The following is a 16,679-nucleotide window of genomic DNA, read 5'->3' on the forward strand; positions in this document are numbered from 1 at the left end:
CAAAGTTCCTTGCTACGGGTCCAGATCCAGGGATCCCAAGGCGGCTCTAGTGGATGCACTAGTAGCACCTTGGACCTTCAAACTAGCTTATGTATTCCCGCCGTTTCCTCTCATCCCCAGGCTGGTAGCCAGGATCAATCAGGAAAGGGCGTCGGTGATCTTGATAGCTCCTGCGTGGCCACGCAGGACTTGGTATGCAGATCTGGTGAATATGTCATCGGCTCCACCATGGAAGCTACCTTTGAGACGAGACCTTCTTGTTCAAGGTCCGTTCGAACATCCGAATCTGGTCTCACTCCAGCTGACTGCTTGGAGATTGAACGCTTGATCTTATCGAAGCGAGGGTTCTCAGATTCTGTTATCGATACTCTTGTTCAGGCCAGAAAGCCTGTAACTGGAAAGATTTACCACAAAATTTGGAAAAAATATATCTGTTGGTGTGAATCTAAAGGATTCCCTTGGGACAAGGTTAAGATTCCTAAGATTCTATCCTTCCTTCAAGAAGGATTGGAAAAAGGATTATCTGCAAGTTCCCTGAAGGGACAGATTTCTGCCTTGTCTGTGTTACTTCACAAAAAGCTGGCAGCTGTGCCAGATGTTCAAGCCTTTGTTCAGGCTCTGGTTAGAATCAAGCCTGTTTACAAACCTTTGACTCCTCCTTGGAGTCTCAACTTAGTTCTTTCAGTTCTTCAGGGGGTTCCGTTTGAACCCTTACATTCCGTTGATATTAAGTTATTATCTTGGAAAGTTTTGTTTTTGGTTGCAATTTCTTCTGCTAGAAGAGTTTCAGAATTATCTGCTCTGCAGTGTTCTCCTCCTTATCTGGTGTTCCATGCAGATAAGGTGGTTTTACGTACTAAACCTGGTTTTCTTCCAAAAGTTGTTTCTAACAAAAACATTAACCAGGAGATTATCGTACCTTCTCTGTGTCCGAAACCAGTTTCGAAGAAGGAACGTTTGTTGCACAATTTGGATGTTGTTCGCGCTCTAAAATTCTATTTAGATGCTACAAAGGATTTTAGACAAACATCTTCCTTGTTTGTTGTTTATTCCGGTAAAAGGAGAGGTCAAAAAGCAACTTCTACCTCTCTCTCTTTTTGGATTAAAAGCATCATCAGATTGGCTTACGAGACTGCCGGACGGCAGCCTCCCGAAAGAATCACAGCTCATTCCACTAGGGCTGTGGCTTCCACATGGGCCTTCAAGAACGAGGCTTCTGTTGATCAGATATGTAGGGCAGCGACTTGGTCTTCACTGCACACTTTTACCAAATTTTACAAATTTGATACTTTTGCTTCTTCTGAGGCTATTTTTGGAAGAAAGGTTTTGCAAGCCGTGGTGCCTTCCATCTAGGTGACCTGATTTGCTCCCTCCCATCATCCGTGTCCTAAAGCTTTGGTATTGGTTCCCACAAGTAAGGATGACGCCGTGGACCGGACACACCTATGTTGGAGAAAACAGAATTTATGTTTACCTGATAAATTACTTTCTCCAACGGTGTGTCCGGTCCACGGCCCGCCCTGGTTTTTTAATCAGGTCTGATAATTTATTTTCTTTAACTACAGTCACCACGGTTTCATATGGTTTCTCCTATGCAAATATTCCTCCTTAACGTCGGTCGAATGACTGGGGTCGGCGGAGCCTAGGAGGGATCATGTGACCAGCTTTGCTGGGCTCTTTGCCATTTCCTGTTGGGGAAGAGAATATCCCACAAGTAAGGATGACGCCGTGGACCGGACACACCGTTGGAGAAAGTAATTTATCAGGTAAACATAAATTCTGTTTTCTACAGATGAATTTTTAAATGAACATCATCATTCTGATTCTGATGACTCTTCTGGTTCACAGGATTCTGTCTCAGAGATTGATGCTGATAAATCTTCATATTTATTTAAAATGGAATTTATTCGTTCTTTACTTAAAGAAGTACTAATTGCTTTAGAAATTGAGGATTCTGGTCCTCTTGATACTAATTCTAAACGTTAAGATAAGGTCTTTAAATCTCCTGTGGTTATTCCTGAAGTTTTTCCTGTTCCTAATGCTATTTCTGAAGTAATTTCCAGAGAATGGGAGAAATTGGGTAATTCATTTACTCCTTCTAAACGTTTTAAGCAATTATATCCTGTGCCGTCTGACAGATTAGAATTTTGGGACAAAATCCCTAGAGTTGATGGGGCTATTTCTACCCTTGCTAAACGTACTACTATTCCTACGTCAGATGGTACTTCGTTTAAGGATCCTTTAGATAGGAAAATTGAATCCTTTCTAAGAAAAGCTTATCTGTGTTCAGGTAATCTTCTTAGACCTGCTATATCATTGGCTGATGTTGCTGCAGCTTCAACTTTTTGGTTGGAAACTTTAGCGCAACAAGTAACAGATCATGATTCTCATAATATTATTCTTCTTCTTCAACATGCTAATAATTTTATCTGTGATGCCATTTTTGATATTATCAGAGTTGATGTCAGATTTATGTCTCTAGCTATTTTAGCTAGAAGAGCTTTATGGCTTAAAACTTGGAATGCTGATATGGCTTCTAAATCAACTCTACTTTCCATTTCTTTCCAGGGTAACAAATTATTTGGTTCTCAGTTGGATTCTATTATCTCAACTGTTACTGGTGGGAAAGGAACTTTTTTACCACAGGATAAAAAATCTAAGGGTAAGAACAGGGCTAATAATCGTTTTCGTTCCTTTCGTTTCAACAAAGAACAAAAGCCTGATCCTTCATCCTTCATCCTTCATCCTCAGGAGCAGTTTCAGTTTGGAAACCATCTCCAGTCTGGAATAAATCCAAGCCTTCTAGAAAGGCAAAGCCAGCTTCTAAGTCCACATGAAGGTGCGGCCCTCATTCCAGCTCAGCTGGTAGGGGGCAGGTTACGTTTTTTCAAAGATGTTTGGATCAATTCTGTTCACAATCTTTGGATTCAGAACATTGTTTCAGAAGGGTACAGAATTGGTTTCAAGATGAGACCTCCTGCAAAGAGATTTTTTCTTTCCCGTGTCCCAGTAAATCCAGTGAAAGCTCAAGCATTTCTGAATTGTGTTTCAGATCTAGAGTTGGCTGGAGTAATTATGCCAGTTCCAGTTCTGGAACAGGGGATGGGGTTTTATTCAAATCTCTTCATTGTACCAATGAAGGAGAATTCCTTCAGACCAGTTCTGGATCTAAAAATATTGAATCGTTATGTAAGGATACCAACGTTCAAAATGGTAACTGTAAGGACTATCTTGCCTTTTGTTCAGCAAGGGCATTATATGTCCACAATAGATTTACAGGATGCATATCTGCATATTCCGATTCATCCAGATCATTATCAGTTCCTGAGATTCTCTTTTCTGGACAAGCATTACCAGTTTGTGGCTCTGCCGTTTGGCCTAGCTACAGCTCCAAGAATTTTTACAAAGGTTCTCGGTGCCCTTCTGTCTGTAATCAGAGAACAGGGTATTGTGGTATTTCCTTATTTGGACGATATCTTGGTACTTGCTCAGTCTTTACATTTAGCAGAATCTCATACGAACCGACTTGTGTTGTTTCTTCAAGATCATGGTTGGAGGATCAATTCACCAAAAAGTTCATTGATTCCTCAGACAAGGGTAACCTTTCTGGGTTTCCAGATAGATTCAGTGTCCATGACTCTGTCTTTAACAGACAAGAGACGTCTAAAATTGATCTCAGCTTGTCGAAACCTTCAGTCACAATCATTCCCTTCGGTAGCCTTATGCATGGAAATTCTAGGTCTTATGACTGCTGCATCGGACGCGATCCCCTTTGCTCGTTTTCACATGCGACCTCTTCAGCTCTGTATGCTGAATCAATGGTGCAAGGATTACACAAAGATATCTCAATTAATATCTTTAAAACCGATTGTACGACACTCTCTAACGTGGTGGACAGATCACCATCGTTTAATTCAGGGGGCTTCTTTTGTGCTTCCGACCTGGACTGTAATTTCAACAGATGCAAGTCTCACAGGTTGGGGAGCTGTGTGGGGATCTCTGACGGCACAAGGAGTTTGGGAATCTCAGGAGGTGAGATTGCCGATCAATATTTTGGAACTCCGTGCAATTTTCAGAGCTCTTCAGTCTTGGCCTCTTCTGAAGAGAGAATCATTCATTTGTTTTCAGACAGTCAATGTCACAACTGTGGCATACATCAATCATCAAGGAGGGACTCACAGTCCTCTGGCTATGAAAGAAGTATCTCGAATTTTGGTTTGGGCGGAATCCAGCTCCTGTCTAATCTCTGCGGTTCATATCCCAGGTATAGACAATTGGGAAGCGGATTATCTCAGTCGCCAAACGTTGCATCCGGGCGAATGGTCTCTTCACCCAGAGGTATTTCTTCAGATTGTTCAAATGTGGGAGCTTCCAGAAATAGATCTGATGGCGTCTCATCTAAACAAGAAACTTCCCAGGTATCTGTCCAGATCCCGGGATCCTCAGGCGGAAGCAGTGGATGCATTATCACTTCCTTGGAAGTATCATCCTGCCTATATCTTTCCGCCTCTAGTTCTTCTTCCAAGAGTAATCTCCAAGATTCTGAAGGAATGCTCGTTTGTTCTGCTGGTAGCTCCGGCATGGCCTCACAGGTTTTGGTATGCGGATCTTGTCCGGATGGCCTCTTGCCATCCGTGGACTCTTCCGCTAAGACCAGACCTTCTGTCGCAAGGTCCTTTTTTCCATCAGGATCTCAAATCCTTAAATTTAAAGGTATGGAGATTGAACGCTTGATTCTTGGTCAAAGAGGTTTCTCTGACTCTGTGATTAATACTATGTTACAGGCTCGTAAATCTGTATCCAGAGAGATATATTATAGAGTCTGGAAGACTTATATTTCTTGGTGTCTTTCTCATCATTTTTCTTGGCATTCTTTTAGAATTCCGAGAATTTTACAGTTTCTTCAGGATGGTTTAGATAAAGGTTTATCCGCAAGTTCTTTGAAAGGACAAATCTCTGCTCTTTCTGTTCTTTTTCACAGAAAGATTGCTAATCTTACTGATATTCATTGTTTTGTACAAGCTTTGGTTCGTATAAAACCTGTCATTAAGTCAATTTCTCCTCCTTGGAGTTTGAATTTGGTTCTGGGGGCTCTTCAAGCTCCTCCGTTTGAACCTATGCATTCATTGGACATTAAATTTACTTTCTTGGAAAGTTTTGTTCCTTTTGGTGATCTCTTCTGCCAGAAGAGTCTCTGAATTATCTGCTCTTTCTTGTGAGTCTCCTTTTCTGATTTTTCATCAGGATAAGGCGGTGTTGCGAACTTCTTTTGAATTTTTACCTAAAGTTGTGAATTCCAACAACATTCGTAGAGAAATTGTGGTTCCTTCATTATGTCCTAATCCTAAGAATTCTAAGGAGAAATCGTTGCATTCTTTGGATGTTGTTAGAGCTTTGAAATATTATGTTGAAGCTACTAAGTCTTTCCGAAAGACTTCTAGTCTATTTGTTATCTTTTCCGGTTCTAGAAAAGGCCAGAAAGCTTCTGCCATTTCTTTGGCATCTTGGTTGAAATCTTTAATTCATCATGCCTATGTTGAGTCGGGTAAAACTCCGCCTCAAAGGATTACAGCTCATTCTACTAGGTCAGTTTCTACTTCCTGGGCGTTTAGGAATGAAGCTTCGATTGATCAGATTTGCAAAGCAGCAACTTGGTCCTCTTTGCATACTTTTACTAAATTCTACCATTTTGATGTATTTTCTTCTTCTGAAGCAGTTTTTGGTAGAAAAGTACTTCAGGCAGCGGTTTCAGTTTGAATCTTCTGTTTATGTTTTTCATTAAACTTTATTTTGGGTGTGGATTATTTTCAGCAGGAACTGGCTGTCTTTATTTTATCCCTCCCTCTCTAGTGACTCTTGCGTGGAAAGATCCACATCTTGGGTAATCATTATCCCATACGTCACTAGCTCATGGACTCTTGCTAATTACATGAAAGAAAACATAATTTATGTAAGAACTTACCTGATAAATTCATTTCTTTCATATTAGCAAGAGTCCATGAGGCCCGCCCTTTTTTGTGGTGGTTATGATTTTTTTGTATAAAGCACAATTTTTCCAATTCCTTATTTTATATGCTTTCGCACTTTTTTCTTATCACCCCACTTCTTGGCTATTCGTTAAACTGAATTGTGGGTGTGGTGAGGGGTGTATTTATAGGCATTTTGAGGTTTGGGAAACTTTGCCCCTCCTGGTAGGAATGTATATCCCATACGTCACTAGCTCATGGACTCTTGCTAATATGAAAGAAATGAATTTATCAGGTAAGTTCTTACATAAATTATGTTTTTATTATAAAGATGTCTTGATATATGAAATCCTTCCTCCTACATATGATTGCAATTAAATTGTTGAGTAAAACTATAATATTGAGGAACACTAAACTCGAACCCCCAATAAAACGTTAAATCAAAGAAAATGCAATTTACATTTACTATTTGATTTAAAATAAATTCATATTAAGTGTCCAGTTATATAATATTTGCTGGTCTTTGTTTGGTTTTCCACCCCAACACTTGCAGGGGCAGCCCTCATCAAATTCTATAGAAAAAAAAGTCTGACCCTGCGAGTGGCGAGTTGTCTCCCATACAAATAATGAGAGCTCTCTGCTAGGTAGAAGTTCACATTGGAGGGCGAGCACAAGCTCATTTTATATTTGCCCAGAATTGGCTACAGCAAAAGAAACCTGGGACATGGATTCTGGGATTTTTCACGGGTATATCCCTGAACTGTACTTGCTTTGAAAAATTAGTATGCTGAAATCTATTTTCTTTTATATATAAAGGTCTTTGCAATGCAACACTTAATTGCTGCTATATAATGTGCATATATAAAATAACTTTATTGTCCATTTAATGGATTCCATTTGTATAATGCTAGAATGGTGTATTAGCTGTGGTTGCCTCACTATATAATAACATCAGCCAAGTCTAAACATTTTTGAAACAAATTAGCAGCTTGTTTGCTTTAATTGTTTTTCAATAGTCAAACTCCACCCAGCACTTGCCTCATTTGCAGGAGCCAATCTGAGCTTGAGACTGCAGCAGACAAGGCTAGCCACAGTTATGTTTGTATAAACCGCATTGTTCTGCAGTTTATCTGTTAAAGCCAATTAGGGACAGCAATGGAGCAGGGTTTGCCTTAAAGACAGAAGGGTGGTTTTTTCATTTCTGAGAATTAGAAAAAACACAATTTCCAGAAATAAATTACATAAAAAGCTAGCAAAATGAATAATATTCTAGTATGTAATATTGTTTAGTGTAATAAAGTTCTAGTTATGTCATTTATCTAAATAAAAACATTGAACCTACAGAACATTTCTATCCTTTTCTAGACATAAATAGTTTAATTTACATTAGGACAATCTTAAAAGTGCACTTTCATTTATGTCGTCTTATGAATCATAGAGGATTTAATAATTAAAAGTCCTGGTAACCTGACGCACGTCTCAGTTGTATACACTGTTAATGTCTTTGCATTATGGGCTTTGGCGTTTCATGTAAACTGTTGAAACTCTGTCATTGTGTTTTGCAGAACCAAATGCTGGACAGATCCAAGATGGAATTAGTGAAGCTGTGAACAACATTGTAAAACATTTTCACAAACCAGAGAAAGAGGTGAGTTGGGGATTATTACATTTTAAACCTATTGAAACATTGTTATGGAAAAACATTATCAGTTTAAATCAAAACTAACAGAGCTGTATTTGTTGTGTGCATTGTACTCATTTGTAACACATTTTGAAATATGCTGCTTTTAGATGATTCAAAGAAAAAAATGACTGCAATGTGCCTTTAAAAGAACATAATAGTTGAAAAATAACATGATCTATCTGAATCATGCAAAGTTAATTTTGACTTTTCTGTCCTTTTGAAGTTCAAATGGGAGTTTTATATAAAATACAGATTTTCACACTTTGAAATTTTTTATTTTATATACTCTCAAACGTGAGGAATGAGCCCAGGCGCCAACAATACGGAGGCTAAGGTTAGGTATAGGAGTGGACTAGTTAAAGTACTGTTTAAATGGTAAAACAATTTATTGTACAGAAATAAAATTTGGTAAAACACAATACTTTGGTAAAAACACAATATTACATGTGCATGGATCCACGCTAATAAAATATAATATATATAAAAACTTCAAAGCATAAACACATAGTAGAAGTAGACACAATGAAATTGGTTTAACAATATAAAAGCTAATCCGTGGTGATCATAAAAATATGATTGAATAAAAAATCCAAATAACAATAAAAATAATAATAAATGTGGCAGTGTTCCAATACTTAATGTTCCATTGAAAAACGTCCAAATTAAATGAAAAAATGATGAAATAAGTGTCAATCCTGTGTTGGAAAATGCAAAAAAAAAATGTCAATCCTGTGGTTTTCAGTGGAACCAAAAAATGAAAAGATGGAAAAAAATAAAAAAATCAAAAGCTGAAAAAAGTCAAAGGCAAAAAGCAAAGTATGTGTGAAGTTTAAAGCCTTTATGTGAAGGTTAATCCCTGTGTCCGGTGTTGTTATCCTTATCCCTTAGTGTATGGTATCCTTCTCCCTTGGTGTGTGGGGGCCCAAGGGGACTCTGCCCCAGTGGAAAATACCAAAAAGTGCTAAGTGCAAGAATTCAAAGTATTATCAACTATTAAGAATGATAGAAAATACAAAATACAAAAAATCCAAAAACTCAAAAATAGGAAACCTGTGAATAAAAATATACACAATGTGTAAAACGTTTACAAATGAGTACTTCTAATGGAATGATGCTTACCAGGTCTACGCGTTTCGGCCCTTCCTAGGCCTTTATCAAGACTGATGGTAAGCTATAATTAGTGATCTTATATAGGGGAAGTAGACCTGTAACCGGAAATAGTCTTGATTTGTGACTTCCGGTTTTCCGTGACTTTTAAACTTTTGTTATTCCATTTAGTCAGTTCTACTTGGTCTTAAATATTTGGTTTCAGATTGCATATGTGACATCTTATAGAGGGCTAAATCATTTGAGACCTACACCCGATAATCCCTAGCCTTCGTGATCCTATGACGTCACTTCCGGTAGGGGTATACGACCGAATCTGTCTGATCTATTAGACCTTAATGCTGAACGATCGAATCGCTAATATGGCTAAATATTAAGTGATTAGCCTTATATGCCTCAATAATTATTTGTATTTCTAGATTTATAATTTTTATTAGTAAATTTCGGTTCCGATTTCCGGAGGTCCCTATTGGTTGTGACGTCACGACCTGTTGGCGCTATTCATAGGCTCAAAAGCTCAAAATTCATAGGCTCTAGAAATACAAATAATTATTGAGGCATATAAGGCTAATCACTTAATATTTAGCCATATTAGCGATTCGATCGTTCAGCATTAAGGTCTAATAGATCAGACAGATTCGGTCGTATACCCCTACCGGAAGTGACGTCATAGGATCACGAAGGCTAGGGATTATCGGGTGTAGGTCTCAAATGATTTAGCCCTCTATAAGATGTCACATATGCAATCTGAAACCAAATATTTAAGACCAAGTAGAACTGACTAAATGGAATAACAAAAGTTTAAAAGTCACGGAAAACCGGAAGTCACAAATCAAGACTATTTCCGGTTACAGGTCTACTTCCCCTATATAAGATCACTAATTATAGCTTACCATCAGTCTTGATAAAGGCCTAGGAAGGGCCGAAACGCGTAGACCTGGTAAGCATCATTCCATTAGAAGTACTCATTTGTAAACGTTTTACACATTGTGTATATTTTTATTCACAGGTTTCCTATTTTTGAGTTTTTGGATTTTTTGTATTTTGTATTTTCTATCATTCTTAATAGTTGATAATACTTTGAATTCTTGCACTCAGCACTTTTTGGTATTTTCCACTGGGGCAGAGTCCCCTTGGGCCCCCACACACCAAGGGAGAAGGATACCATACACTAAGGGATAAGGATAACAACACCGGACACAGGGATTAACCTTCACATAAAGGCTTTAAACTTCACACATACTTTGCTTTTTGCCTTTGACAATTTTTAAGCTTTTGATTTTTTTATTTTTTTCCATCTTTTCATTTTTTGGTTCCACTGAAAACCACAGGATTGACGCATTTTTTTTTTTTGCATTTTCCAACACAGGATTGACACTTATTTCATAATTTTTTCATTTAATTTGGACGTTTTTCAATGGAACATTAAGTATTGGAACACTGCCACATTTATTATTATTTTTATTGTTATTTGGATTTTTTATTCAATCATATTTTTATGATCACCACGGATTAGCTTTTATATTGTTAAACCAATTTCATTGTGTCTACTTCTACTATGTGTTTATGCTTTGAAGTTTTTATATATATTATATTTTATTAGCGTGGATCCATGCACATGTAATATTGTGTTTTTACCAAAGTATTGTGTTTTACCAAATTTTATTTCTGTACAATAAATTGTTTTACCATTTAAACAGTACTTTAACTAGTCCACTCCTATACCTAACCTTAGCCTCCGTATTGTTGGCGCCTGGGCTCATTCCTCACAGTTATCTTTCTTTAGGTGGGAGCTAGGTACCACCGCCTCAGGCTCACAAGGTTTCTGTTGGCGCTGGGGTATATTCCTATACTCTCAAACGAAAAGGGCTCGATTTATCAAGCCCTTCGCTCCCCTTTGACTGCAGGTTTTCCGCTTCCCTGTTTTCCGCTTCTCTTCCCTGTTCTCCGCTTCCCTGCCCTGTTCTCCGCCTTTCTGACAGGGTAGATGGACAGCTGCTGCACACGCATGCTTGGCTGTGCAGAGACGGAGTTATACGCAAGCACACAGGAGCACTCGTGTGCAGTGGTAAGTGCGGGCAGCCAGAGGGGAAGCCGTGTGGACAAGGGCAAATATGTACACTTGTGAATGGTAAATTGAGCTCAAAGAATTAAATTAATCTGTTGAATAGGTTTGCTAACTTGCTGTGTTATCCACCAATGTGCTTTCCTCTCAATTTATACGCACAAGGTATTTACTCAACTCCTGATATAAGCTAGATATGTGTATTCAGAGGTTTCTGATACCTCCCAATGCAGAAGAATGCGGCAGGCCGCGCCTCGTGCAATTCTGCTATTTTCAGAGCCAAATTTATTTGTATGATGCTGTAACACACAAGAAGAAATTTGGCTCCAAAAATAGCAGAACGGCACGAGTGGCCACCACATGTGGAGGTATCTGAAACCTCTGAATCTAATATAAGCGTAACCCCTTCACCACCGTGGGAGAAGGCGGCTGATAGTAGTTGGTCGCTACATGCGCTTTAGCTTCACAGGCAGACCTGAGCCTTGATTGGGGCAGTGTGTCTGGGACATATTGAACTAAATTTAGCACCCAGGGGAAAATTCTCATTGCTATTGCTTGCCAAATAGATACCCCACAAAGACAGTAGCATAATTAATGGCTTTATTACATCAACCAATAATCAGTAGTAATTAATGCAAATAGCACAATATAAGGACTGTCTAACAATATAGCGTAAGTCCCTGTATACTATCTTAAACAAAATGCAATGGTGCAACCATAGCAACACACATCTGCACTCCTAAGGACTCCCTCCTTCCAAATAGTACTGCAGAACCTTTACACCGTCCCTATATTGGTGGTGCACATTAGGCCCCTTGATGAGTAGCAGGGAGCAAGATCTGTAAATGTGAGGGAGTGCAGAAAAGGTGTCCAGCCTGAATCATCTAGCAATGCAGTCTCATAAGTGTAGTGAGGAATTCTCCCCACAGCCTACACAACTGCACACCCAGAGGTGGAAAGACCTTTGCTTGCTTTAGAGCCAGGCAACCTAACCAGCTACTGAAACATGGAAACAATCTCGCACCTTGAAAGCTGGTACACAAGTTTCTTGCTCCAGGGTTAAGTCTAAGTCTTCAAGGAGCTGGTGCACGCACACCTCTGCTCTTTGGGTCCTTTTCACCTCATAGTAAGTAGGCCTAGACTGAGGAAGTCAGCTTTTTCCCCTACTCAGTCCTAGGTAGCCCTGACCTCACCCCTTACACATTACCTGGGAAAACCTTAAAGTATGTGATTGGCTTTTAAAGTTACATGACCATAACCACTTCAGTACTTGTGGGTATGTAAGCAATGTATCCAGAGCTCCATTTTTGAATTTCTTGGGAAGATTTTCTTAATTTTCCAAAGTATTGCTCTAAACAGTGAGGAGTTTACAACCAACCATAGTGGTAGTTTAGGATATCAACCTAATGGCACGCAGGGTGCCTCTGAATGGCAAATGAGCCTGCCAGAACATAACAAGAAAATACATTAACAAAATAAACTGGGGCACTACAGTCTTCCGCATGCGGTGTTACATTACAGCACACAGGAGCTTCACCAGCCACTTGTTTCCCATTAAAGGGTCATTCTAGTTGAAATTAAACTCTCATGATTTAGGTAGGGCATGCAATTTCAAACAACTTTCCAATTTACTTTTATAATCAAATTTTCTTTGCTCTCTTGGAATTTTTTTGTTAAAAGCTACACCTAGGTAGGGTCATATGCTAATTTCTAAGCTCTTGAAGGCCGCCTCTTATGTCAGTACATTTTGACAGTTTTTCACAGCTTAATAGCGCTAGTTCATGTGTTCCATATACATAACATTTTGCTAATTCCCGTGGAGTTATTTGAGTCAGCACTGATTGGCTAAAATGCAAGTCTGTCAAAATAACTGAAGTAAGGGGGCAGTCTGCAGAGGCTTAGATTCAAGGTAATCACAGAGGTAAAAAGTATATTAATATAACAGTGTTGGTTATGCAGAAATGGGGAATGGGTAATAAAGGGATTATCTATCATTTTAAACTATAACAATTCTGGAGTAGACTGTCCCTTTAAGGCTCCGGATCGGAAGCACATATTGCACACAGTGCGCTGTAATCAAACTCTATCCGCAATAGGATTTACAATCCAGGGCGACATCTCAAGAGACTTATGGACAATCATGAAAAAGTTTATGCCGTGTCCCTACAGTGAGACAGGAAATCCTAATCAAGGTGCAGCTTCTTACTTATACCGTAATTGAATCAAACCGGTGTGGATGTCCTCTCGAAAAAGATCCCCTTATTTAGGTGCAGCTCCATTAACGATAATACAGCTACTGGATTAGTTGAGCAGCGATTCCGATGATCCGATAAGTTGGTTCAATTCTACTGCCTCTGATCTTCGAGTGGACAGACTCAGGATTTTGAGAGGCCCTGCTGTATTCCTTTGATTAAGTTTGTACTTAAGTTTGTACTTAAATGGATCTTAATATGAAGCTGATTTAGTAATGTCCCAGAAAGTAAACATTTAGAAATGTATTTAAATATGAATCCTTCTGGCAAAAAGTTAAATTGTGAATATTTTATTTTTTAATATTTTAATATTTCTTTATTTTCTTTTATTTGCTTACAGCTTCATAGTTTTAAGAAATGTTATAGGGACAGTAGTTTCAGAACTGACACTTAATTAAGTTTATGGTTTCTGAAAATTACAACAGACAATGCATGGACAAGCTTAAAGAAATCCCACATCTGCCGAGTCATAGTTTAATTTGCATCTATATACAGAATCTTATTAAAATGTCCTTTATTTGCTGGCTTCCTGTATCATGTGGCAGCCATCAGCCAATCACAGACTCATCTACGTATACACGCTGAACTCTCGCACGTGCTCAGTAGAAGCTGGTGCCTCAGAACTTGTGCATATAGAAAGACTGTGCACAAATGTGTAACTGAAGTAATTTGGAAAGTCTCTTAAACCTGTATGTGTATATGGAAGCATCAACAGAGAGTCTCTGGGAAGTTGCAAATGTATGTTAAGCACTCTATTTCCCTTCCAGTACCTAACTCCAGCCTTGCATGTATGAGAGTAGCTCAGCTAGGTGGTGTTTCACTATATATACAAAGCATGGGCTGGGTGCCCACTGTCCCTGGCATCACTCTTAGCACTGGGTGCATTTTACAAAACACAAAGCACTCTGAAGGCTTAATACATATCCATTGCCACCGCAGCTGTCCCCAGAGCAGACTCATTAGTATTATAAAAAACGAACATGGAAGGCTGGAGTTAGTATCTAAGTACTGAAAGAGCTGTGGTGAAGCCCCAGGGGTTATAGTGGCACTGAGTTTCTGTTGCTGCCTTCGTGTTTTAGTGGCAAAACCCTATTGGCCAGAATAAATGAATGCTAAATTTAGAACAGACAATGAAGTATATGATATTTTCATATTTGGTTTATGTATTGCTATCTTAACCTTACTGTTTAGTATCAGTATTGACACACAACCACTGCCTTATAAATTCAACATTAAATACTTGCATTTAATTGCCTAAAAAAATAAAAGCTCCTCCCAATTTTTTTTCTTTTCACCTCAACACTGTAGAGGCTGGTAGATGGGAGCTTGACGAGGTGCCTTCAGTCTCCATAGAATTGAGTGTTACAGCGTCTCACTGTCTAGTGCTCTTCTTTATGAAGTGATAAAACAAAGTGGCTGCCAAAGTAGGGGTTCTTCTGTAAGGGTAAATGGGGGTGGATTTTACTAAACATTACATAAACAAAACTTCTAAGCATGTGGTAGCTACATCAGTTAGTAGATTGTTAGCAGAACGGCGTGCTTGCCAAGATTGTGTCAGAGACGATAAGTCCTAGAAATCCTGCGTATAATTTCCTAATTAAAGTGTTGCTGTAAGTTGGCAAAATAATTCTGAAATGCTTTTGGTGTAGTGAACACTGTAATCCGAATGTCCTTCTATAATGTAAGGGAATCTGCAATACAATAAATATGACCGTTTCACTTAATGATTTAGGCACTGAAGGAGTTAATGCTGTTATCACACATTACAGACTTGATCAGTGAAGTCATTTCAGCTTTACCTATCTAAAGCTTCTTATATAATTTGTTTCCCTGCAGAGAGGCAGTTTAACGATCCTGCTTTGTGGAGAAAATGGCCTGGTTTCAGCGCTAGAGCAAGTCTTTCATCATGGATTTAAATCTGCTCGTATTTTCCATAAGAATATTTTCATCTGGGACTTTATAGGTAAAATTATAAGCATGCCTTTGCACTCCGCAAGATAAGGACGTATGTGTTAACCATGTTTTTGTAAAAATGCTTTTTAAACAAAACTCTGAGGCCAAAACCACAACACAACTTGGCTTTATTTTAAATAGGTCACTAGAGTGTGCAGCCAGTGACTGCGTAGAATAGAACAGTGTTCTGCACTTCTATTTCTAACACACACACACACACACATATATATATATATATATATATATATATATATATATATATATATATATATATATATATATATATATATATATATATATACAATTTTTAATTTTATATTTCTATCTCAGTGTTTAATGTCCCTTTAAGGCTGACTTGGCTTGTCTTAAAGGGAGTTGGTGAAGCAGAAGTAAATGCTCTGATTTGTTAGAGCATATTATTTTTGTACAAATATTCCTTGATAAATGTGTATTTAACCCTAGCAGGGGCGTTTAATGCACTGGCTACAGAACTGACCACATTGAGCTCCTGAGGAGGACACATTTTTTTATGTATGTGTGTATATAATATAACTAAAATATTCAACCAATATACTTATTTCCTGTAACTAGTGGTGCCCACAAAACTGCCAAATGTAATTTTGTTCATGCAATCCTAGGTATGCACCAAACATCCGATTATATTAAAAAGAGACAAACTTACAATGTCTATCTGTACATCCGCGCAAGTGTTTATGATGCTAGCATTATTTGCAACAATTTTCCAGTCATGAAAATTATTTCCTCCCGAGGCAGTTTTTACCCTTTATCACAGTGATGGCCAACTCCCTAAAATATGGGGCCGCAGATCAATATTTTAGAAGCTCTAAGGGCAGCATATTAATCTAGGCCTAGGGCAATGAAACACACACATAATATATTTCATAAAAATGTTCAGTTGCACAAGTTTTTAGATTTAAGGAAGGTCTACTGTTCTTCCACAGGGTTCTTTTTTCAATTGTGGCCACTTAGTTTGTCCACTAGAAGTCCCAAAGCTCAACTTTTTGCTCCGTTTGGGGGCTCAGAAACCATGGCACACAGTCTAGGTTTTGCTTTCTTTCATACAGGTGGTGAGAGTCCACAATCCATTATTCTTCTCTACCACTAGAAGGAGGCAAAGATTCCCAAACCCCAAGAGCTCTATAAAACCCCTTACACATACCTCAATCTTTACTTTGCCTCCGCTAGAGGTGGTTGAAGAATGAAGAGGTGCATTTGATTTTTTTAGAGAGAGGGGTTTTCAGTCTATATTGAGGCCCGGTTTCCCCTCAGAGTACAGTACTAGTCAGAGGGATGTATATAATATATGGTTTGTGAAACTTTTTCACCTCATAGGAAATTTCTCATAAACACTCTATTTGGTCCCAGGGACTTGTCTTTTCCCTCCCTTTATGGATCTACAATATACTCCTATTCCATAACCTCTGCTGATATGTTTCAGTACTGGTTTACCATACCGTACCATATCGTCCACGACCACCAATTTGCCATGCCTGATTTAGTATTAAATCAATAGTACCACGTACAAGTGCACTAATTTCAGTATTCCATATAAAGTGTCCTCCTTTTTATACCAGATTGTGTTAAATATCAGTTACTTCACATCTGACTATAATCCTAGTAAGTTTCAGTCT

General features: G+C 38.5%; 1 protein-coding gene across 3 annotated transcripts in view; it reads left to right on the plus strand.

The window, feature by feature from the left end:
- The window catches only part of DENND5B (DENN domain containing 5B), a 254,424-nt gene that overhangs the window by 193,209 nt on the left and 44,536 nt on the right, over window positions 1-16,679 (plus strand). For all 3 annotated transcript variants that reach the window (XM_053719025.1, XM_053719026.1, XM_053719027.1), the window contains 2 exons: window positions 7,532-7,614; window positions 14,911-15,037. In XM_053719025.1, the coding sequence (XP_053575000.1) occupies window positions 7,532-7,614; window positions 14,911-15,037 (210 nt within the window). The remainder of the gene's footprint in view (window positions 1-7,531; window positions 7,615-14,910; window positions 15,038-16,679) is intronic.

The sequence above is a fragment of the Bombina bombina genome, chromosome 6, assembly GCF_027579735.1.
Source record: "Bombina bombina isolate aBomBom1 chromosome 6, aBomBom1.pri, whole genome shotgun sequence".
Lineage (NCBI taxonomy): Eukaryota > Metazoa > Chordata > Amphibia > Anura > Bombinatoridae > Bombina > Bombina bombina.